At 38.5% G+C, this 24,487-nt stretch overlaps 1 protein-coding gene across 5 annotated transcripts in view; it reads left to right on the top strand.

Moving 5' to 3' along the window:
* Window positions 1–24,283, top strand: part of SASH1 (SAM and SH3 domain containing 1) — a 209,807-nt gene extending 185,524 nt beyond the window's left edge. For all 5 annotated transcript variants that reach the window (XM_087718312.1, XM_087718314.1, XM_087718313.1 and 2 more), the window contains 8 exons: window positions 2,615–2,744; window positions 3,760–3,929; window positions 5,160–5,369; window positions 14,544–14,694; window positions 15,451–15,564; window positions 16,831–17,915; window positions 19,492–19,623; window positions 20,850–24,283. In XM_087718312.1, the coding sequence (XP_087574438.1) occupies window positions 2,615–2,744; window positions 3,760–3,929; window positions 5,160–5,369; window positions 14,544–14,694; window positions 15,451–15,564; window positions 16,831–17,915; window positions 19,492–19,623; window positions 20,850–21,101 (2,244 nt within the window). In that variant the 3' untranslated portion in view covers window positions 21,102–24,283. The remainder of the gene's footprint in view (window positions 1–2,614; window positions 2,745–3,759; window positions 3,930–5,159; window positions 5,370–14,543; window positions 14,695–15,450; window positions 15,565–16,830; window positions 17,916–19,491; window positions 19,624–20,849) is intronic.
* The last annotated feature ends 204 nt before the right edge of the window (window positions 24,284–24,487 follow it).

The raw sequence follows: 24,487 nt of genomic DNA, 5'->3' as shown, positions 1-24,487 counted from the left end.
TGCCACAGTCATTAAGTGAAACACTGCTGTTAAGTTAGCAACAAGGTGGTTAAATTAATCTGGCTTCCCCATTGATTTTGTCTGTCAGAAGATCACACAACTTGATCAAATTTACTCTGGGACACTGCAACCAGCAGAAATACAAGTCAGTTGCTAAGCTTCTGAATTTTGATCACTTGACCATGGGAATGCTGCAACAGTCATAAATTTGAAACAGTCATAAGTCAATTTTTCAGTCATGTTGTAAGTTCAAACAGTCACTAAATGAACTGTTGTAAATTGAGGACTATCTGTATATCAAAAGAAAGTGCGATTGCTAAAAGCGTATTTATGTTATCCATTTTTTTAAATTTCTAAATCTCAGCCTTTCAGAGAAAGTTAATATTTCTTCATATCTTTTAGCAAAGCAGAACCTATTATAAAAATGCATTTAGCTATGTGCGCATACTAAAATAGAATACCTTGTTCTATATCCAAAGCCAGTTTGAAAAATGGAATGCTTTAAAATGTTACTTTGATTTTATTTTAAACATAAGAACATAACCCAAAGTGCTGTGATTAGGAAGGATGATCTTCTCTAAGACTATCATACCAACTGCTCATAATCCCCTCAGATAGATAGTTTGAGATGAAGATGTTTGTTACGTTTAAAAACTCCCCTCAAGACTATACAGTAAGGAAAACAATCATATTTCTAGAGCGTTATTTGGCTGGCAAAAATGATTTTTAATCCCCTCCTTTCCAAGCCTCCCAAATCTGCAGAAAATTGACCTCCTGAAGCAACTTTCAGAAATTTGTGCAAAGATCATGGGTAGCCATAGGAAGGAGAAATTCTGTCAAAAGAGAAAATCATACATGCAGTACGTATATTGGATATAGCCTATAATATAGATAGAAAACAACGAAGTCCCTGTTCTTCCCCAGAGCTTTGGCTTTGTAGACGATCTTACAATTTCAGAATTGGGAAAGAAGCAATACTATAACAACACTGGTTTTATGGCTCAGTCCAACGATTTGACTTCTGTAGGGTTCCAATGACCAATAAGTCTCTAGTAAGAATGTACAAATAGGTCTGCCAAATTAATGGAGCAAAATTATTTAAAATATAAGAAAGATAGATTTTCGGAAAAACAGAAGTCACTTTGTAACTAAAGGTTTGTGGATTTGGTTTTCTCTGGAGAGTTTCTTGATTTGTGGGAAGATATTTCCTGATGACTCTGCAGTACACAAATAATAGGCTTCATCAGATGGTTTGTGATTGCATGTCAGTGGAATAGCCAGCAATTCTTGATATCAGCAGGTTTCTTTAATTCTTTGCTGCGGGTATTCTAGAATAGTTTACAACATTATTGTTAACACCTTCTCCCCCACATCCATCTACTAAGTACTCTTCTAAGTGAAGATTGGTTCAGAAATTACTGTTCACATCCTTTTGGATCTATTTTGGTATCTAAATGAATAAATAAAGATGGAAAATGCACATTATTTTCCATGTAAAGGATTTTTGACTGGTTTAGCATTTTCAAAACCAAATTGCGGTACTAGACTAGTAGATGCATTCATTCCACCAAAATAATACTTTTGGTTATTTACTCCAAATAATTCTTTCTTTACTTCATCAACCATTCAGTTAACATTATATTACCCATTGTATAACATTGTATCATTGTTAGAAAATGTTAAATGAAATGCCTGATTCCAGGGTTTATAAGGCAGGACAGTTCTAGAAAATGTAATGCAACTGCATAACAAAAGAAATAGATGCTAGATTCAGTTAAGTTTAATTAATGGCATGGTTTGATTAGGAATCAGTTAAAAATTGCTTTTGCATTTATATATTTTACCTACATTTGTAAAGAATATATGTAAAGCAATAAGACTTACTTGCAAGTAAATCTGCATAGCATTACATTGGGTAACATAAATAGTATGTAAGGAAAACATACTCCAACTCTTATTAGTTATATCTTAAGAATAGAATTTTAAATGAGTTCAAAATTCTATTATAAAACATTTGTTTCATACTAAAAAAAATCAGAATGTATAAAATACATTAAATGAAATATTCTCCAAAGGACTGAAAATAGTCTTGGACTAGCAAACGCTTCAGATTTGAAAGAAAAATCTAGATTAAATCCTAGATCTCTCTCTATCTTAAAACAATAGATTAGACAACACACATAAGAAATGTGGGAATCTCAAGCGCAAAATAGAACACAATTCTGAATTGTTCACATTGCTGAACACATTGACTTGTTATCACAAGATAACTTTGTGTAGATATGCAAAACCTGTGTGCAAATTAGGAAGAGGTTTCCTTCAGCTATAAGAAAATACCTGGGTTTAGGTTCTCTTCAGTCACTGTTTTCTGTGTGAACCTTATCCTGATATTCTCATGATTCAGGAACACTGCTGTCTTGTCATTTACTGTTTCTTTTTAGCTTACAAGGGGTAAAAAAAGGAAATGATAGATAATTGCTGCTTTTTGCATCATAGTTGACGCCAGATTCATAGCAATGAATTCTACTAGGGTACAGCACAATTTTAAAACCACACAAACCATATTTGAGTACATGGGAAATTTAATATCAATGGTGAGGTTTTTGTCTTTCAGGAACCCAATCTGGATGTAAGGCCAGAGTCTCTTCAGGCACCACAGCCAGATACTTTGGATAAACCAAAGTTGAAAGCTGGTGGTTCAGTAGAAAGTTTGCGGAGTTCCCTCAGTGGCCAAAGCTCCATGAGTAAGTAATGTATATAAAGTCAGCTATGCTCAATTTAGATGTAAAAATCTCAACCTAAGGAAACATTGCCTAGATAAGATGCTAATACTTTATTCATATTCGCTGCCTTCATCCATTCTTCTTTGCCCCATGCTTACCTGCATCTATTGTGGGGATGAATTATTTCAAGTTTTTTTTAAGTAGTTTGCCATTGCCTCCTTCCTAGGGCTGAGGGAAAGTGATTGGCCCAAGGTTACCCAGCTGGCTTTCTGCTTAAGAGGGGATTAGAACTCATTGTCTCCCATCTTTTAGCCTAGTGCCTTTAGCACTGAACCAAATTGACTATCTGTTAATCGTCTTAAGTAGAGAGAAAAGAAGATATCTTTTGCAAGCTGAATCTGAACCTTCAAATCTGAACTGAACTTGAGCCAAGCATCTTAGATAGTAGGGATTATTATCAAAGGAGTTTTTGTGGCTCTTCATATAGGAAGTAGTAGAGGGCTCAGTTGAAGACTAAGTTGCATTAAGGCTTGGGAAGAAGCAAAAGTTGTGCTAATGCAAGAGCAGCATGCCACGTAGATTTGTAAACCACCCAGAGTCACTTAGGTGAGATAGGTGATGTAGAAATTTGATAAATAAATAAATTTAAACAAACAAATACATAAATATCTGGGGAGCTAATCAGATTGGTATCAGATCAGATGATAAAAATGCCATTAAAGAAGCGGAAGGGCTATAGGATCTATTGTAATTGCTGTTCTAATCATACCTAGAATGGTGGTGTTATACTAGTGTCAGAGGAATATTCCTGACATCTTAAGGCAGGGCTGTCAAACTCCCAGCCTGCGGGCTGGATGCGTCACACCCTGGCTACACCATGCCCAGTTTAGCAAGGGGGGGGAAGTCCCAATACATCACATAATGCCAATGTGACGATGTGAGTTTGACACCCCTGTCTTAGGGTATAACACATGTTTGGATCTGCTTGTTGTCTTTTGCAATTCCTTTGCTTTTGCCTTTTTTTCTGTACAAATAGGTGGGCAGACGGTAAGCACAACTGACTCTTCAACCAGCAATAGAGAGAGTGTCAAGTCTGAAGATGGTGATGAGGAGGAGCTTGCGTACCGAGGGCCTTTCTGTGGTCGTGCCAGGGTTCACACTGACTTTACCCCCAGCCCTTATGATACGGATTCTCTTAAACTTAAGGTACTTTTTATGAACTAACCAACAAATTTGAATTAAGGGATATTGCTTACAAAGGTACTGAATGTTTTCCAAATGTTCCATAGTTGGACCTATGATTTCGTAGAAAGGGCTACCTATCCAAACCTCCTTGATGCACTAGTTTCTCATTTTTACAAATGTTGAACAATAGCTTTAAAATCATTAACTGACTATTTTTAAAATGGTTAAGGAACTACTTTGTTGTAATGTAATATTTGTGTATGGATTTCTTTCTTCACATGGTTTTATATGGCTGCCCATCTGCCTAATAAAACCCTTGAGTGGTTAATGAAAATTTTAAAATATAGAATAAATATAATATAACAGTACACATCTAGAACTACAACACAAGGTGGCCACCATACACCAACACTGTGGGTTCAATTACTCTCTTGACTACCACCACCACCCCCAATGTTCAAGAAAATAGCCAGGTCTTCAGTGCTTTCTTAAAGGTGGGCAATGTCAGGTTTAAGCAAGCCTTGGCTGGTATGGTGTTCCAGAGTACAGGTGCAACTACAGAAAAGCCACATATGCTGGATCCGATTAGATGCAATCCCTGACTGATGGGCCCTTGAACATATCCATCCAGCCCTCAAAATCTGGCTATCCCGTCAGGCCTGGGGCTAAAGACTGTAACCCACCCAATGGTATGAATGTTGTGTTTTTAATGATGTACTGTCCTACATGTTAAATGTTTGTTTCCCCCCCCCCTTTTCGAGTTGTAAGCCGCCCTGAGTCCCCTCAGGGAAAAGGGCGGCATATAAATAAACTTCTCAATCTCAATCTCAATCTCACCTGACATAATGGGACATGTTCAAACAATGCGAGTAAGGCAGTCTCTCAAATACATTCATAGTTTCTCCCCACCCACACCTTTTTCTGGATAATTGATTATATGTCATTCATTCAAATTGGAAAAGTCATCCCAAGTAGCCAATAGTGACAGGTGATTTTTTTTTGTTCCATTTATACCTTTGACCAAAAATAATTTTGATACAAATTGGTCCCATGTAAATACCTAGCCATGCCGATGATAATTTTTTAAAAATCTATATACAGGTATGTTTTTTAAAAAAAACAGAGATGTTGTATGATCAGAATTAAAATGCTGCAGAATTAAAAAGTGAAGTCTCTTTATGTAAAGAAAAAAATTGAGTCCTCCTTTTATTTGCCTAGTTTCATATTTGTATTTTCTTTTCTCCACTACAGAAAGGTGATATTATTGATATAATTAGCAAGCCTCCCATGGGTACCTGGATGGGTCTTCTGAACAATAAAGTTGGTACTTTCAAATTCATCTATGTGGATGTGTTAAATGAAGAGGAAGAAAAGCCTAAAAGGCCCACAAGGAGGCGCCGAAAAGGAAGATTACAGCAACCCAAATCTGTTGAGGATCTCCTTGATCGCATCAATTTAAAGGTCAATTTCCATTTTCTTCCTATTTCGGGGGTCTTATAAGAAAGGCTTGTTGGCTCTCTATGTAACCAATGATGCTTATCCAATAGTTATCAGCTTCAGATACATGACAAGGGATTATCCTTTGGAATTGTTGGAATTTTGGCTCAAAATATCCAGAGGAAATTTACTCACTCCTACGTGTGAGCATTGCAGAATCCCATATAACAAGCAGGAAGTTAAAGTTAAACTTAATTCTCTGCAAATCATCTGCATTTCTAAAATTCTTTCTGCTTTCAAAATGTGAGAGAAGTTAAGAAATATTTCATTCAGAGCAACAAAATGTAGAATTTCTACAGTCCCTTGAATAGAAGTTAAGTCTAAAGTTCCTTTATTTATACAAAGGGGGGTAATATATTTGTTTGTTTATCATTTAATGTCAGGCTCCTCTCACCAAAACCACTCTGGGTGGCACACAACAATCATGTTCTAATTTGAATTGCCTTCTCATTGCTGAATGTAATTCACAGAGGAATGTGAAAATAGATTAAAAATCTGAAGTGATAGAAATGGGATCTATGTTTATCTTTAGGCAATGCTTCTTTGTCAACATTTATATTTTTGGGTTTAAAAATAAATTTTCTAATAAAATTAGTATAACATATGTGATTTTAGTCTCCTAGTCTGGTTTACCTTAGTGGGATGTTACACCATGAAATATGGTTGTTTGATTCCTCCCCCCCCCCCCCAAAAAAAAGGAAAATGCTTTCTTGTAAATTAGATCTCAGAATCTGCTTTTATGAAAATTAATATATTGTTCCTAAATCCTGGGATGATTTAAAAAAAAAGGTTTGGACCTTTTTTCTCTGTAACAACCTTTTAGTAATATAACTCCCCCTTTCCCCCCCTTGGTCTAACATTTTGAATGTATTTAATCTTTCACCATTCAGCTTAGATTTCAGGATAGCCTCCTGCTATCCTCACTTGACTTCTCAAACTTGTTCCAGTTAATCTGAATGATTCTTAACATATAATGCTTTCCCATGAATATTTTACTTAAAGTAATGTCTGGTCAACACAATAGAACTATTAGTTTTGCTGCTGCTTCCCCCAAACTGCATTTCCCTTTTTTGGAGTCACATCATATTTCTGACTCAATTTCCCAGTTTGCAGTCAACTACTACTGCCTATTTTGAGCTTCAGTTTCCATTACATAAAATCCTACTTGCTTCTGAGTTCAGTAAAATCTACATGTTGGACTATAAATTATCTAGAAATTCCCTTGAACTCTAGTAAGTTTTCCCCCTTTGTGTTCTACTATTTTCACTTCTACTAAGACTTCTGCATTAGTTAGTATCCAAGATCAAAGACAGATTATCTTCTTATACCCTTCTTTGATATTTATTGATTTATTTAGATTTATTGTCTGCCCATTGAACTCTAACAAAGTTCTTGGGAAAATAAGTCACAAAGATCCTAAAAGAGCTATCTTTGACACAATTTGTCTCCCAACACTTATTAAAGTAGTTTAAACCTCCCAATACTATGACTTCGTGTCTCTTTCAAAGACGGTATCTATCCTCACAGTTAGGAAGGTAATGATATTTTATTTATGTTATATTTTTACTCACATGCTCTCACATGAACATGTTTAACTCCTCTTCTATTGCTTTTGTTCCTTTTGAACAAATTGTATTGTTGTATATGGTACCTGTCATGGAAGTCAACTCACCCAGTCTACATTATACGTATTAAATCAGATTTGCCTTCCTGTACCAAAGGTTCAAACTGATCTTCTTTATTTCCTATCTTCTCATCATTAATTTAGAGTGGTTTAATATCCCATGTGAAAAGTATTCCTCTTTCTTTTCAGAGTGCAGAAAACTTGTTCTGAAGCTTTACTTAAGGGTTTTACTTGTCAACTCCCAGTGGATTTGGTTTAAAGCTCTCCCCAATAAGGTTCAATGTATTTCAGCCAAATTGCAATCCTTTTCTTACCAAACCTTGAGGTGCAACATATTTCATGCCAGCAGTTGATTTTCTAGAGAATGCATTCATAGCCCTAGAAATTATTTGAATAGCTGGTGATCCATTTCCAGTATTCTTGTTTTCCTCCTCAGTCCCCCTCATTACCTAACACTAAAATTATCGATTCCAGATAATTAAGCCTGGATTCAACTCTTATGGATTTTATTTAATAAACATTTTTAAATTTGTTTTGCTTCATGCTTATTATCAGATGGAGTTTACAAACTTATTTCTTTTTATCATTTTCCTGCTCTGCTATTAAAGTGGAGTAACTTTTTAAAAGCAAGCTGATTTTAGATGATTGGATTCTCAATTCCACAGCAGGAATAATGTGCCCAATTTAGTGGATAATACTGCCTGTGGTTAAATCTCTACAGATGTTCTGTGATCACATATTGTGTTTTCTGAGTATATAGTATCCTTGTTATTTTATATTGTCAATAATTCCATTTGTTTTCTCTCCTAAATTGCTTGATAAGCTATTTGTCACAGTTTTGTTTACAGAATTATTTATTGATGCATAGTTTTTAATTTACTTTTCTAGAAAGATTTATTATATCTCCTTTGCTTTTGTTTTGTTTAAGATCTGTTTGACGTTAAGACTCTGAAAGAGCCAGGAATAAATTAAGCTATTCAATGAATAATTCCGTCTGCTCAGCAAGGATGGATAGATGGACTCGGTCTCAGATTTTTTCTATAATCAAGTGTGGCTCTTCCAAACATCATTAAAATGTAATCATAGCTAAAAGTTTGACTGTAAAAAAAGGCAGACAAATCATTAAACAAAACAAAGGTTTACAGGAGAGTGAAAGCAAGAATTCCAAAGATATTAAAACATTATAGCCATTGGGAAGGCTGCAAGGATCAAATGTCTAAGGAAAGAGATGGTAGGCCTTTTGAAAAGAGAATTCCAACATCAATGAGACAATAATCCAACTGTGGAGCAGTGAAGAAAAGCAAACTTTTTGAGAAGCTGTTACCTGTCTCCCCAAAGCCCTCTTACATTTTTTTTTATTGCCAGTAAAGCTTCTTGAATAGAAGAGAGCAATTGCTAACAGCTGGGCTTCTGGCAGGAAAGATTTTTTTTTATTACAGCAGCTGTCTAAAATAAATCCATAGTCTCCATTCTGAGCTATAATATGTGCAACTATCTCACTCTAGAGGTATCTCAGCAATCTTGCCCTAACTAAAACACACTCAGGTGGAACATGCCCAGGCTACCATCATTTTTTCTTCTCCTCATTATCATCCTTGAAAGGTAATTCTTCATAAAAGATAGACTACTCTTCGTATGCAACAAATGTCTCTTCATTTCTTCTTGTAGATTTTATTCAGTCAAAAAACGAGGAGGAAATGCAAAGATTTTTTTTTATATTTCAAATAAATAGGAGCACATTATGCATGATGTTTATATAAAATATATGCTGTATTTCTTTTTGACCTGACTGAATAGGTTTTCAAATTTTCATTGTTTTTTTTAGAAAAATCAAGACTAGTTGCAGCCATCTCTGCCTACAGTATTTGCATGTAACTAAAGCCTGTGTGATGATGCCTGCTTCCAATGAAGAAAGAGTTAATGTATTTGACTGTGTGGTCAAGTTGATGTTGACTCTTAGCAATCACATAAAGGTAGTCCTCAGCCTATGGCCAGTCTCTTAGCAACCATTTATGTCACACTCTGGAAAAGTTACTTATGGCCCAGATTCAATGTTCCAATGGACACCATCCCCGAAGTCACATAAACACATTTTAGTGCTCAATAACTGGCCACCATTTATGGCAATGTTCTGTGGTTGCATGACCATCATTTACTATGTTTTTGCCTGAGACCAGTATTTACTTCTGATTTCTAGCAGGAAAGCTGAATGACCGTTGGCTTACCTGAATGGTCATTCTCTGGGCACTGCAGGAGAGTCCAAGCATGGGTTAAATTCAGTCTATTTGCCCAACGACTGAGTTAATTTTCTTAGCCACGCCTCCTCTCCTCATTGAGGATCAGTTCAAAAACGAAGGCGTTGGTCTGTAACGGACGTCTGCATGATGTGTCTTCCAGTTATGTTCAAGTGTCTTTGCTCCACACTGCTGAAGTGATCCCGAAGAAAGGGAGTAAACCCCGGGCGGGGTTGGACTCTCCCACAGCGCCCAGAGAACGACCGTTCAGGTAAGCCAACGGTCATTCTCCTGTGCACTGCTTGGAGAATCCAAGCATGGGACATACCCAAGCTATGCAGTCCCAGGGAGGGAAACCGAAACCAAGATGCGTGGAGTCGCTACAACCTGTTGTAACACCCTCCTCCCAAAGGTGGCCTCGGCTGCGGCGTAGGAGTCAATGTGATAGTATTTAATGAATAAGGTTGGAGAAGTCCATGTAGCTGCCCAACATATTTTCTCCATGGGACCCTGTGTCGCCCACGCGGCCATGGTGGCAGCACTCCTTGTAGAGTGTGCCGTTACTCTAGGTGGTACTGCTTTGCCCCATTGTAGGTAGGCCAACTTAATACAAGCCCTCAGCCAGCGACCAATAGTAGAAGGAGAAACCTTCCGTCCCATTGAGCCTGGCTGAAAGGAGATGAAAAGTGATTCGGATCAGCGAAAACCCTCCATCCTTTTGCTGTACCTGCAGACCGTCCGCCGAACATCTAGCTTGTGCCAGGTGTGCTCTTTGGGATACAGAGGATGAGGGCAGAAGTTAGGGAGCACTACTTCTTGAGTCCTGTGAAACAGAGAGTTCACTTTCGGCAGAAAGGCCGGATCTAACCGGATAATGATATGGTCAGCATGAAATATACACACGTCCTCACGAACCGAGAGAGCTGCCAGCTCCGACACCCTCCTGGCCGATGTAATGGCTATGAGGAAAACAGTTTTCAAGGTCAGATGCCGAAGACCAATGGACTGGATCGGCTCAAATGGAGTTTGGATGAGAGCTCTGAGAACAAGGGGAAGGTCCCATGTGGGAAACCTATGAACAGTAGGTGGATGTAAGTTGGAAGCCCCTTTTAGGAAGCTTTTCACCTGAGGATGCTGCCCCAAGGACACTGAAGAATGTCTAGTTAAGATGGTGGACAGGCAGCAACTTGACGACGAAGGGTGTTGAGTGCCAAACCCTTGTCCAACCCCTCCTGCAAAAATTCAAGCAGCTGTGGTACTGTAGCTGAAGCTGCGACGATGTCATGGGACCAGCACCAGGAATCGAAGGCGGCCCAGGTGGCATCATAAATGCGAGTTGTGGAAGGACAACACGATGCCTGTATGATACGAATGATTTTGTCAGACAGGTTGTCTTTCCTCAGGAGTTCCCCCTCAAGGACCAGACGGCCAACTAGAGCCAACTGGGATCCAGATGTACTATGGCCCCCTGGCTGAGGGAAAGCATCTCCTGAGGTATCCTCCATGCCCTGCGAGTGGAGAGACTGACAATGTCTGCATACCAGGATCTCCTGGGCCAATGAGGTGCGATGAGAAGAACCGCTGGTCCTTCTGCCAGAATCTTCTGGATCACCTGTAGACTGAGCAGCAGTGGCGGGAAGGCGTACATGAGGCCTCTTGGCCAACAGCAGCACAAAGCATCGGTCTCTTCCGCTTGCGGAGTGGCGTACCTTGAGAAGAACCTCAGGAATTGAGAGTTGGCCGGACTGGAGGACAGATCGATCACCGGAAGCCCAAACCTGAGCGTGATCTGGTGGAAGGTGGTCAGATGAAGATGCCATTCCGTGTTGACAATGGTTGTCCGGCTCAGCCAGTCCGCCCTCAGATTGTCCACTCCCGAGATGTGGTCTTCTCGTAGGGAGGTCAGATGGCCCACCTCCCCAGCATCTGTGCTTCTGCCAAAAGGGTCCTGGACCTGGTGCCCCCCTGGCGGTTTATGTGGGCCATTGCAATGTTGTCTGTAAGTAACAACACATGAATTGAGTAGAACCCCTTCTTTTCTTGCTCTATGGGGACTGTGCGTTTATCTGTAGGAGATGTTGAATCTCTGCCTGCATGCATTCCCTCTTGGGAAGAGATGTGAGGATGGGACACCGGACAAAGGTCCTCAGGGAAAGGGAAACTCCAGGGTTAAGCCCTGCCTGACCGTGTTGAGGACCCACGCGTCCGTGGAGATCAACTCCCAACGGGCAACGTATAGTTGGAGATGGCCGCCTATGGGAGTATCCCATTGGTGGTCACTTGGACCTGCAATAGGAGCGGTTGTTGGAACCACCGCAAAAGGGGTGTTGAAAGTACTGCTGCTGCTGGTGACCCTTGTCCCTGAAATTGGCTCTATCCTGTCCACGGTCATTTTCCTCTGATAAGAGGTGCCCGCATTTGAGGAATCAGACCCTCGAAAGGACTGCCTCCGAAAAAAGGAACCCACCTTCTTGTCTGGCTTCTTAGTGGTGGCAGGAAGAACTTTCCTCTTATCCTTGGTTTCAATTAAGAACTTTTCCAAGGGTTCCCCAAACAATTGTCCATCTTTGAAGGGGGCAGCCAACTTCCATTTTGACTTCATGTCCGCCTGCCAGTGACGGAGCCACAGCAGACGGCGTGAAGTTACGTTAGATGCTAAGGCCCGGGAGGCAAATTTGGCTGCATTGAGTGAAGCGTCAGCCAAATATTCTATAGCCGCAATTATCTTATTAAGATCGTACCTCTACCTGGACCCTGTTGGGGGGGGGGTAGCTCTCAGCTGCCTCGGCCACAGTAGCGAAGCTCTAGTAAAAAATGACACTGAGGAACAAGCCCTTATGGACCAAGCGGTCACTTGGTAGGTTTTGTGGCAGGCTTTCTCTGCCTTTTTGTCTTTGGCTTTGAGGCCCTCAAGGAGGTCAGCGGGAAGGACCAAATTGGAGGTAAGGGAGATAATTGGGGTATCCACCTGTGACAGTCCTGCAGACGGGAGTATGACCCGAGGGCCAAAGCTCTCCCACGCCGTTCGCTGTAGATCTTCTTGGGGGAGGAAGCCTTGCCGGCACCCTGAACTAAGACTAAAAACTCCCCCATGGCTAACTGCTTGCTGAGAGTGAAAGCGCAGTAGCTGCAACAGCCAGAGGTCAAAAGTGCGCCAAAACTGCTTCAAAGTGGCTGCCACGCTTCTTCGGGTGATAAGGGAGCTGCCAGACGCAATCTGGAGCCTCCGCTGAGATCTCCGGGCGATAAACAGTTAAATGATAGCTGTGGGGGGAAGGAAGCCTCCTACTGCCCCCACGCTCGCCAGCCGCCGCCAGACAAGCACCCCAATGAACCTCAGCTCCATTAGCAAACAGAGAGCCAGGAATCTCCCAAGTTCTCTCAGCAGTTTAATAGGAACCTCGTTTTAAAGCGTAATTTTTCTCCTGACTACAATGATGACAAAAATAAGAAAATCTCTAACTAGGAGAGTCCCAGTCTGTTCACCCAAAAACTGAGCAACTCCCCAAAAACACATCCGAACTGGGCTGGACTGAGTTTTTGAACTGGTCCTCAATGAGGAGAGGAGAAAATTAACTCAGATTTGGGCGAATAGACTGAATTTAACTCATGCTTGGACTCTCCAAGCAGCGCACAGGAGAATAATGGGTTCACTTAACAATTTTGTGGCATTTGTTTTACAACTGAGGCATTCAATGAATGACCACAAAAGATAGTAATCAGGTGCAGTTGCATGGTGAGCTGCTTATTAACCATCTTTAATTGCTCAGTTATAGTTCTAAGCTGAGAACTACCTGTAGATAGATTTTTCTCCGTAAGAATTCATCTCCAACTTGATCCTTCAGATATTCCAATAGTGTACACATCACCACTGTAACTCAGTCCATTTATCTTGCTCCTGGATGTCCTTTTCTTCTCTTTTGAAATCTGTTTCTTGACTGCTGGTCTTTCAATTGTTGTTAGTTTATCTTAAAAAGGAGAAGCTATCCACCACTTCAATATTTTTATTGTCAATTCTAATGCTGGTTGCTGTACTAGTTGCCATTAGCTTGGTCTTTATTATTAATCTTAATTCCATTTTGTCACTCTTCTCCTTGATTTTCCCTACTAGACTTTATTTGCATTTTCAGTTATCAGAGTGTCATCAGTATAGCACATCATTGATGGTTTTTTTCTGCAAGTTTAAAACCACATTTATCTTCTTGCCATTTTAAAACCACACTCATCTTCATTCAGTATGAATAAATAATACAGTAAGTCTATCATTAAGTACTATTTTTTAAAATGAAAGGGCTTATGGAATAGTAGGCATTTCCTGGAAAAAGTGTGTGGCAACCTGCAATAGTGCTGGGTAGGCTAGTGCCAGTGATAAACTTGATAACTAAGCAAATTGCATTAATTGAGTCAGAACTTCCAGATAATACTGTGACAAGGGAAATACTAAGACCAACATTCTTTGGTACAAATACTTCTGGTTAAGCTTCAATTCAGGAATTGGAAGTGCTGCCTCAGAGAAAGGCAAAATACATATAAAAGCTTTTTCTTGGTATGCAGCAAGATATATATTTTAAATATTGCAAGCACCAGTGTACAGCACAAAATGGTTATATTTCTGATAAATTTAGAACCAAAGAGGAAGGAGTGGACCAGGACATAAGGGGGGGGGAATAAAGGGTGTAGGCTGCAAGAATATTCACATCAAGGATTCATGATTGAGGGAGGGCACAGATGAAGAAATATTTGTATTCATGATACTAGTTGCCATTGGGTTTTTAAAAAAAAAATTACTTCAGAAAGCCAGTAAAGGCTGTGACCTGAGTTTATTTCAAGTTGGAATCACACAGTCTCCATTATATCTTGAATGAAGGACTCAAGGAGTTAACAGATTAACTTCTTAGTCACTTCACCCCATGTGTATTCTTTCATTAAATGGACTACCTACCAATGTGGCACATCAGTGAGGGAAAATTTCACATTGGCACTGAAGTGTGTGACAGCTGAGTTGCAAAGGAATTTTTATAGGGAATACAGAATATAAAATCCACTGCAGTCAGAAGAAAGTGGAAATCTGTTCTGCTTGAGAAAGAAATAAAGGAAAGACTATGGATATGTTTACCTGTATTACTGCACATTGTTTTTAAAGCATCTAAAATGGTATGACTCAAAATGTTCCTTGTATACTTACAAATCATTTATAATATGGCAGTCATAATATTCCACCAATTAGAAACAACCTTGTGAAATATATAGCATTGAAAGTAGCATCTCTCTTTGACACAGGAGCACATGCCAACCTTTCTGTTCAATGGCTATGAAGACTTAGATACTTTCAAGCTCCTGGAGGAAGAAGATTTGGATGAGCTCAACATTCGCGATCCAGAGCACCGAGCTGTTCTCTTGACAGCAGTGGAGCTCCTGCAAGAATATGACAGTGAGATAGATCTTCTCCTTTTCCAGTGCCCAGCTAAGGATCTGTTACCTACTTTGGAGTTTGAAGAGTCTAACTGTGAACCCCAAAGGTCTTGAAAATCATGGCTTGCAGGGAGCTAGAGAGAATATAGAACAATCATATAAATGTTATAAGAAATAAATGTCACTGTGCATTGGGAAATTTACATGGAATGTAAGGTGCCTCATAACTAGAGAACCTGTAAAGATCACCCAAGAAAAAGCCCTTAGAGATGCTTCTCTGACCTAAATATATTTCTAGGCTGGAAAAGAATTCCCGGTTGTCCCCATTACCACCTGCAAATATGTTGTGCCTAGTTTTTCAATTTAATTTGCGTTGATAGAGTTATGTAGCAGTTGCATGAGCAGAAGCGCCTTATCCATAGGAAGCACAGAGGAGGAGGATTCATTTTCCAGCCTCCTGGATGCTTTGCTTCAGGGTGGAAAGATTGAGGAATTCTCTGAAATATTTTTTTGAAGACCTTGAATGTTAAATTTCCAAACATGCCCAGCCCTTGCTATATTACACAAAACTGATTAACGATGGTAGCTAACATTTCTTAGTCTTCTCTCTCCTTTCTCACTGGCTTCTGAAGTATTTTAAAGCAAGTATCTCTAGCATTTCTTTAAAACTTAAGTTGTTTTGTGGGTTGCTTGTTATAAAAGAGAAACTGAAAAGAGTTTTCAATCAATGTAAATTCCACTTTCTTAGTTTTGCCTTTATTGTTCTTTACTCAAGGTAACAGTGATCAGTCGGGCTCTCAGGAGAAACTCCTCGTAGATGGCCAAGACCTCAGTGGATGTTCTCCCAGGGATTCAGGCTGCTACGAAAGCAGTGAAAACCTGGAGAATGGTAATCTCAACTGTGCTCATTTGAATTGCATGGCTAATTCATTAGCTTCTAAAGGAACACCAGATTCTGTTTCCAGGAACAGCGCTTATAGAATTTCTTTTAGTGGCAATTTGGGCACTTCTTTCATTGTCTAACAAAACAATTGTTGCAGACCTAATTAGTGGAGACACACTAATTCTGGGGCTTGCACACTTTTCCAAGGTTCTCTGAACAGACTATGTCTCTGCAGTGTCTATAGAGCACTCAATTTTTCAGCTTTGTTTTTGGTAGTTGCTTTTTTAATATTCATGTAGCATAAAGGACTCCACCCCTTTCCTGCATGCAAGCTGTGTTGAATGAAGTTGCTTCACTAGTACAAAAGCATAACGAGGAAGTGCTTCAGATCAAGATTTAACTCATCTGCTTACAATAGGTTGAGAAAATTATTCAGAGGCTGGGGGAGAGAGACTGTTTTCTAGCAAATGGTTTCTTTACTTGGTATGCACGTGGCATCCTTCATGGCTCAAAGGGTTGTGTTGCTGAGCTCCTACTGGAGCCTTTTATGTAAACTGCAGCATGTCAAGTAGGATGAAGCACTGACAGCCTGCAAAGTGAGAAGCACCTGCTGTGCACTATCCCAGTGATCACAGCTTCTTTCAGCCTTTGTAAATGGAACGCATCTCTTTCTGAAGAACAGGCTTCAGCACAAGAAGTGGATGGCATAATATAGAGAAGCAAACATTCTAGGTTTACCTAAAATCACGTTGGCGCCTAATATTTGCCAGGGATCTGTTTGAATCAGAACATCACATTATTATAAAGAAAGTGTTAACAGCGCTTACCATTCAAGGTTACAAGGGGCATTTCAGTGATGTATTTCGGGCTATTTTTGCCATTTCCTCCTTTTTTACTGCCAAATAAATATATTTAATGCACCCATTCATGTAGCTTTAGAATAATTGAGCAGAAGCTATATCAAGTGCAGGAGACTTGTTTCACTTGCCTGTGCCTCCAGGTCTCTAACTGTGAGGAACCTAAGGATATCATTTCTGTTGAGAAATGTCAAATGAATTTGGGGAAGAAAGATTAACCTGCCCATTTTCAATTGTTCCAATTGTTATTTAAAACTTAAAACTTAGACAAACTTCATCTGTATGGGTCACATATTCCTCAGAATTTTGTTTCTCTACCTATACAACAAAGATACCCAGGGGCAAGGAGGAAGCAGATGCTGATTTTTTTCAAAGATCTACTTCTTTTTCTAAACTTTATTTCCTTTTGTTTCAGCTAAAATACGACAGCCTTGTCTCCTGCCCACAAAATTAGCCAGTGAATATCATTTTAAGGATTTCCACCGAAACCCACTGGTGAATTTTCCAAATCTACCCTTAAGTAAATCAACGGAAGCTTATCAGAAAGAAAAGAAAACCCAGTTCAGCTGTGTGTATCCAGTCTTCAAAAACCGTCTCAAGCTGCCAGCAGCTATGGATCTCAAGAAGAAAGGTAGAAGTTTGCCAGTTGGTGTCTGCCGAAGTTGGGAAGTTTTAGAAAGAGCACCAAATATGCCAATATGGCCAAGATCCCATTCTCTTGGAGACCTTCATGGAAATATTGACACTGGTAGTATAAAATCAGTAGATAGTTTACCTCTGGATTCATTAAAAAAACCAACTGAGCCTGAAGGCGGTGGGCAGATAATAAAACTATTGATGGCTAATCAAAGAAAAGAGGTTGTTGATCCCCTTAAGGGGAAGAGAAAGGAATTCCACTTGTCAGCAACCATGCCTTCTACAAGAATGTTCCCTCAGCATTTGCCTGAGAACTGTGATGCTCAGACATCTTCTCTGTCCCATGGTATGACCTGGACTCCTTTTGAAAGTTGTAAAAAAAGCACCCATGATCTTGGAAGAGCTAATGCTTCGATCTCCAAAGAAAATGTGGAAACTGATGAGAAGGACATGAGTGAAGCAAAAATGCTACCCAAAACATCTTCACAGCCACCGCCAGTCCCTGCGAAAAAAAACAGAGAACGCGTTTCTAATGGACACTGTCATCTCCCCTCAACTCTATCTTGTTCAGATGTACCGTCTTTGCCAGCAAAAAAAGTTACCCTTCAGGGCTCCTCCAGTTCCCATGAACTGACTGCATGTATAACATTTCCTGATCAGGAACCCAAAACTCCTTCCAGCATAAGGCCTCCTTGGTTGTCCGACCTTCCAGAAACAACTAGTGTCCAGCAACATGTGTTAAAACTCGATCCTTCTTCAGTAAGGAAGATATCCTGTAATAGAGGACTGGATCTTGAAATGTTGATAGAAAATAAGCTGCAGTCTGAAGATATTGATCTTACAGAAGAGCCCTATTCTGATAAGGTGCCCGAAAATTAAAATTTTGCTAATGTTCATTCTTTGGAATACCTTTTTAATTCTTTTCACCTTTAGAATGTCTTATATCATACCCCAAATGCATCCGTGTATTTTAGTACTCATAAGTAGATATACTCTGTTCCAGGAGTGAGTATAGTAAGCCATTTGGCGGATCCATACACTAGACCAGGGGTAGTCAACCTTTTTATACCAACCAACCACTTTTGTATCTCTGTTAATAGTAAAATTTTCTAACTGCCCACCGGTTCCACAGTAATGGTGATTTATAAAGTAGGGAAGTCAATTAAATTTTAAAAAAGAAAGTGCTTCAATATCGGACAAAACCCATACCGGCCACCATGAAAGCTGGAACGCCCACTGGTGGGAAGTAGGGACCAGGTTGACTACCACTGCACTAGACTAAACAATTTTCACTGTTCTGCTAAAAGGTTTTCATTTTGAATATTAGTAATTATCAATGTGGGAACTGCTGTATGTCAAAAATGTAACAAGTTGCAAATCCGAACTCTTATGTAGTTTTCATGTAATGAATATAATCTGTATGGCAGCACATAATGGCCCACCAAGAAAGGCCACTATTTATATATAAATATAAATTTAGCCTTTATCAAAGCAACAAATCATATTCACTTGCCTATTATTCGGAACAGACTCAATGAAGCAAAGTTAATGACATCTCTTTTTTGGTGTCTTCAAATCAGCTTTGACCCCTAGTTACTAAGACAAGTCCCTTTCCTCTGCAAAATTTCATAAGTGTTTTGCCCTCGCCTGCTTCATGAGGCTGAGAAAGAATGATTGTCTGAAGGTCACCCAACTGGTTCTGTGCCTATGGTGGGACTAGAACTCCCCCTGTTTATAATTTGATGCCTTAACTACTACACCAAATTGGCTATACAGGGACATCTTAGATCCATCAATCTTAATAATAAAGTTAAGTGCATACTGAAGTCTCCTTTTTTAAAGTCTGCTTGCTTTGATTTTGTTTGTGGAGGCCCTTTACAGCAATGTTCTCATCAAGACCAGCATCCCACAATATCATGCCTTTCAAATGTTTTGAATGTAACACTCATAAAACCAGTTTGCATGGAAATTATGAGAAGTACACTTGGAGAGTAATAGTTTACGGCAGTGATTTTTAAGGCTTCTTAAGGAATACCCCAAAGGTGCTTTTCAAAAAGCAACTGTGTTTTCTTGGTTTTTCTTTGAAACCATTTTGCTTTACATCCAAGAAGCATCTTCAATTCTGAAAGATCTGAAAAACCAAGTCCAACTGACTTTTGAAAAACATCTTTGGGACAACCATGACCTGGATGATTGAGAATCTCCACAAACATTCTAAGATTAATAGATTTACTACCCGGTAAGTTACAGAAAACATAATTACTGGGGGTGGAAAACAAATCATAAATATAGATGTGCAAATATATGGAAAAGATAGTCACCAAGTTAAACTTCTTATTATTTCTTAAGGAACTATTACTTAATATCAGAAGGAACACTTTTGTCAAATAGAATTTTGCTTATTTCATTATAACTTGAATTTTCATCTGGACATCTGCAGCATGGCCGTTGCGGGATTCCTGAACCTTTGGTGCAAAGATATGCTGAAGATTTAGATCACCCTGAAAAGGATGTTGCTACACACCTGGACCAAGTACGAGTGAAGCAGCTGAGAAAGCAGCACCGCATGGCTGTAAGTCGGCATTAAATCTCATGAAATCATTGTCTCTACCCCTCAGTCTGACTGTGGTGCTCCTCGACAAAATAGCCATCACATTGTGTCCGAATGTCCATCAAGAGCTAACACCAGCCCAATGTCTGATTTTTTTCAATCCTTGAATGGCTGGGTGGACTGGATATTAACACTTGAACTACTGTAAGTCCATGTATTTGCCATAGGCTAAATAAAATAAGCATTAAATCCCCTGTGGCAAGTTCAAGGGCCTGCGATAAAAGCAAAGGAAAATGAAGTCCCTTTGATATTTTGCCACTTTGAATTGCAGATTGGGGAAACCTTGAACAGGTTGAATATTTTAAAAAATGCTGCTTATCTTTTCATTTTTTTAAAAAAACCTGCTCATATAAAATTAGCCGATTTTGGCTTTTTGACAGTGGTGACAACCTTCAACCTCTGCAGTACTAGTGAAGGACTGAGAGAAAGTTACTGGCAGCTGTATCATTTTCCTTGATAGATGGTGGAATCTTTGCTTACATGCTACCTATCAGTCTCCTCTACCAGCACTGTGTAACCAGCACAGAAATTGTTCCCAATGTATCTCTGGCATCCTTGCGTTTAAAGACTTCTTGATGTTTTCTCTTATTTAACTTGCTGCTTCCGCAGGAACTGTTAGAAGCTGATGGCAAGAAGGAGATAACTATTTAGAATTCCAGATGACTCTTTACTAAGAGTCATGGTAGCGCAATGATTAGAATGCACTAATGTAGGTTAATTCTGCTGACTGCCAGCAGTTCAATTCTCACCGGCTCAGGGTTGACTCAGCCTTCCATCCTTCCAAGATCAGTAAAATGAGGACCCAGATTGTTAGGGACAATATACTGACTCTGTAAACTGCTTAGAGAGGGCTGCAAAGCACTATGAAATGGTATATAAGCCTAAGTGTTATTGCTACTATAATTGTACAAGAATTTGGATGCATTATTTAGTTTAAGGAACGCATCACAAAGAACTCTGGAAAAAATATTCAAAGACCAATTAATTTAGTGCTCTCACTATGCCATTTCCCCACAAGAAAAACTGACATATGTTCTCACATTCGCTGACATGAAGATAACATGTATTCAGATTGAATTCAATAATCCCAGCAGCTTCTTTATACATGGAACAGATTGATGTTGCTTTTTCTTCAAATAGAGAAAAGGCCAAACAACAGCTTGAATTGTTTTTTTCTTTTGTTACAGATTCCAAGTGATGGCCTCACTGAAATTTGCCGAAAACCTGTATCACCTGGAAATGTCTCTTCCATAACTGATTGGCTAGTTTCTGTTGGCCTCCCAATGTACTCAGTCTCTCTCAGAGCTGCAGGAATCAATGACTTAAGTAAAGTGCCTTCTCTCTCACAAACGTCACTTCATGAGGCTGGCATCACTGAAGAGAAGCATATAAGCAAGCTTTTAGCAGCAGCGAGACTTCTGAATCCAGAGACCATATAACCCATTCTGGAATATAGTATTTTTTTTCTGTTGGAAAACCTATCATTTCTTTTAAAAGCGATTTTATTATTAATTGCCCCAGAAAAAGCTTTGGAACAGGGAAATCTGGTCCTGGAGAAGGCTGAAGTTTCATCCTCTTCATATAAAACTAGTATCAGCGGTCCACAACAGGGAAGTATTTTTATTCAAAGAAAAGGCACAAGCAATAGTTTTCATTTGCTAAGGACTCTTAGTGTTGCTTTTGGCCATACATTCTTGAAAAGTCAACAACAAACATCTTCAGTTTGGGGGGAAAGGGGATAGCAAATTGTAGATCTCTAGATATTTTGGTTCTATTCAAAGGCTAAAGCATAGCTAACCATTAAGGATTTTTAATTCAAATTTATATATCCTATTTGTTGAAATCACAACAAATGTATTAAAGATTAGTTCTATTTCTATAATAGAGGTTCCTTCCACATCCTTTTCATTTCAGCAATTTATATAAAAAATATATTAATAAAGCTTTCCCAATATAGTTTCCTAGAAGGTCAGAGTTGAGGAACACATAGCTTTTGAATTTCCCCATAAACAGAAGATGAGGCATGGACCAACAGGTGAGGGCCACAGATTTCCATCTGACGGTAGCTAGGCCAGAGTTCTGAATTTTATACCTTTGAGCTGATCTTCATTGCAACGGACCGATTTTTTAAAAGCTCATTTCTTTAGAATAAAAGTTCTATTTAGTAGCCAGTTTTAATTTGCCTTAAAATGCTTTTGAGCAGTTTACTTACCAGCCTTCAGATTTACAAGATCTATCATTGTTGCAGTTTTAATTTACCAAAAGCTTATTTTAAAGATTTCCTATATCTCACAACATCTCCTTGTGTAAAGTTGCTGTTTTTGAAATTGCAGACTTTAGTTCTCAGGCTAACAAGATGTTTATAGCTATTAATGTTTGCTGGCATTACTAAAAGGCTGAAAGATATTTTGCCTTTTGTATGTACATAGATATATATAAATATGATACAATGCTTTTCCATGTTAATTGCAGTTTTGTGTATTGTGATGCATTGTCGTTCGGTTTGCTGCAGCTTTGACTTGGTATCCTGACCATATCAATGGGACATGGGTTGTTCCGTCTGCCCCAAAGAAAACCTAACTGGCTGAATAAGCAAAATATCACTCATCATCCAGAGAATCAGAAAAAGAATTCTACTTCAGTGAGATTTTGGGGGTGAAGGGAACTCTCAAGCTATAGTTCCTGTAAGAGTAGCTAAACATGTCTGTTATTAGATATTGAAATTATTTACTACAATGGGTTGCTGGAGCAAACTGGTTTTGTTTTTTTTCTTTGTGGTACCATGTTCTTGTTTACTAAAACTATTAAACTATACAATGTAAAATCTCTTCCTTGTTTCTGTGAATATAGATAAATTTTATTTTTGTACATGATCGGGCATGTTATATACCAAATAAGTCTGACACTTCGATTGTCCAGTAGTACCTACTAACTACTAATTAGCTATAATAATGAAGGCTTTTCAGGATAAGTAATGCCCCAATAGTTTGAAGATGTAATGGACTCAGTCTAAGCCTGGGAACATGAAGCCTGATTTCAGATAGTTTCTCATCACCTCTTTGTGCCTCCCATTGCATTACCTCTAAAAAAAGAAATTATTTTACAACTTCAAAAAATGCAATATTCAGCTAAGAACATTTCTGCAAAGCATAATTCTGCCTTTCCAAGAACTCTTTCTCACCAGGTATCTTTCTCTTATGGACTTTAATGTATCAGGTATTTGTGGAGTTTTACTAAAAAAAAAAATATCACTCCAACCTTCACTATTTTATTAGATTATTCTGACAAGCACAAGTGATTAAAGATTTCTACTCATTAAAGGAAAAAAAGGTGTGTGGTGAACATTTCTTCTCATGTACAAATTTATTACTTTTTAATTAAATTAATGGATGACTATATATGCAGAGAGATGTCCTCTGCATGTAGATTGTGTGGTTATAAGCTTGTAAGATTAGCTGGAATTCTCATTTATTTGTAATATACTGTAGAAGTTGATTTTTAAAAAAAATTATTACCACAAACGGTTTAGATGCAGTGGAAGATGGAAGACAGTCATGGTAATATGTCAGGGTATAAATAATGCCACTAAGGTTTCACATTTACAGAATTACAGAATGAGGAAAAAAAAATATTTTATACATCTCAAGAAGTATATTCATTAGGAAGGATACAAATTATTAAACTGAGAACAGAAGTGCACAAATCCAATGCTGGTTCTGTTGATATTGCTATATACTTTTTAAAAATAATTTTAATGTGTTGTTTATTTTTTTTTTGTTTCACATACACACAATCATTATGCATAGAGATTACATATTATTTATAGTATAACAACTAACGCAACTGCTGACCATTTCCCCGGTATTCATATTGATTCTGAAAAAGTGTTAAATCATTTAGTATTTCCATGTTGCAGAGAAAGTCTAGGTGATATAGAAGAACCCCCTAGGTTAGAAGCTGTTAACATTAAGCTAGACTCCTGTATTGATATTCTACAGACAGGTAGGACCACGTTAATATAATGGAAGATGGTTTTTAACCAGCAGTTAATCAAAGAGGCAGCAATATATGCTTCACGGTCCTCCTGAGAATTATTCTAATTATAAGTTTGCCTTTGGGTGCAAGTGGTAATGCTGTAAATAAAGATATCAGAGCACAACTCCTCATTAATCTTATTTATGCAAACTGTAGTGCAGCAATAAAGGTCAGTTCACCAAGTCATGGCTGTACATATGCATTATATTATTTTTAAGCAACATATTTTGTCCATACTAAACCCCTAAATGCAATTTATTTGGGAATAAAAAAAATAAGTTATGTAACAACTAACAAAAGTTGCACTTTCTGTATATTTAAATAACTTATTTTTCTCCCATTTACTGTTCTTGAATAATGTAAGTAGATGTAATATACCAGCATCGATATGTTCTTGCAATTTGCTTCCATTGCAGAAAGTTGTGTAAAGAGAAAAAAAACGGGGGGAAAAATCTTACAGGTGTGTAAAGATTACCGTGTTGTTTTACATCAAGAAAAGAAGCAACAAAATGACTTATCTGTCTATGAAAACAATTCTACAATTATGTACTGTTGTTCAAAGGAAAATAAAATTCATGTTGCTATAGTATCATTTTAACGTTCTTTTACACGCTGCAGTAAAAAGGCAAAACAAGACTAGAATGTTGCAGAAGTGTTAAATTTCAAAGAGCTTTCAAATGTTGGAAAAGTGTATTCCTTAGCAATCTGGTACTGCCATACTATACCACTGAAAGGTTCAGCCAACAGATATTCATTGGTATAATATTTCACTGATCACTTAGGAAAGAGA

This window comes from Thamnophis sirtalis, unplaced genomic scaffold, assembly GCF_051295495.1.
Source record: "Thamnophis sirtalis isolate CommonGarterSnake01/CBP01778 unplaced genomic scaffold, rThaSir2_p1.2 scaffold_6, whole genome shotgun sequence".
NCBI classification, from domain to species: domain Eukaryota; kingdom Metazoa; phylum Chordata; class Lepidosauria; order Squamata; family Natricidae; genus Thamnophis; species Thamnophis sirtalis.
Note: the sequence above shows the minus strand (reverse complement) of the source record. Positions and strands in the feature narration are given on the sequence as shown.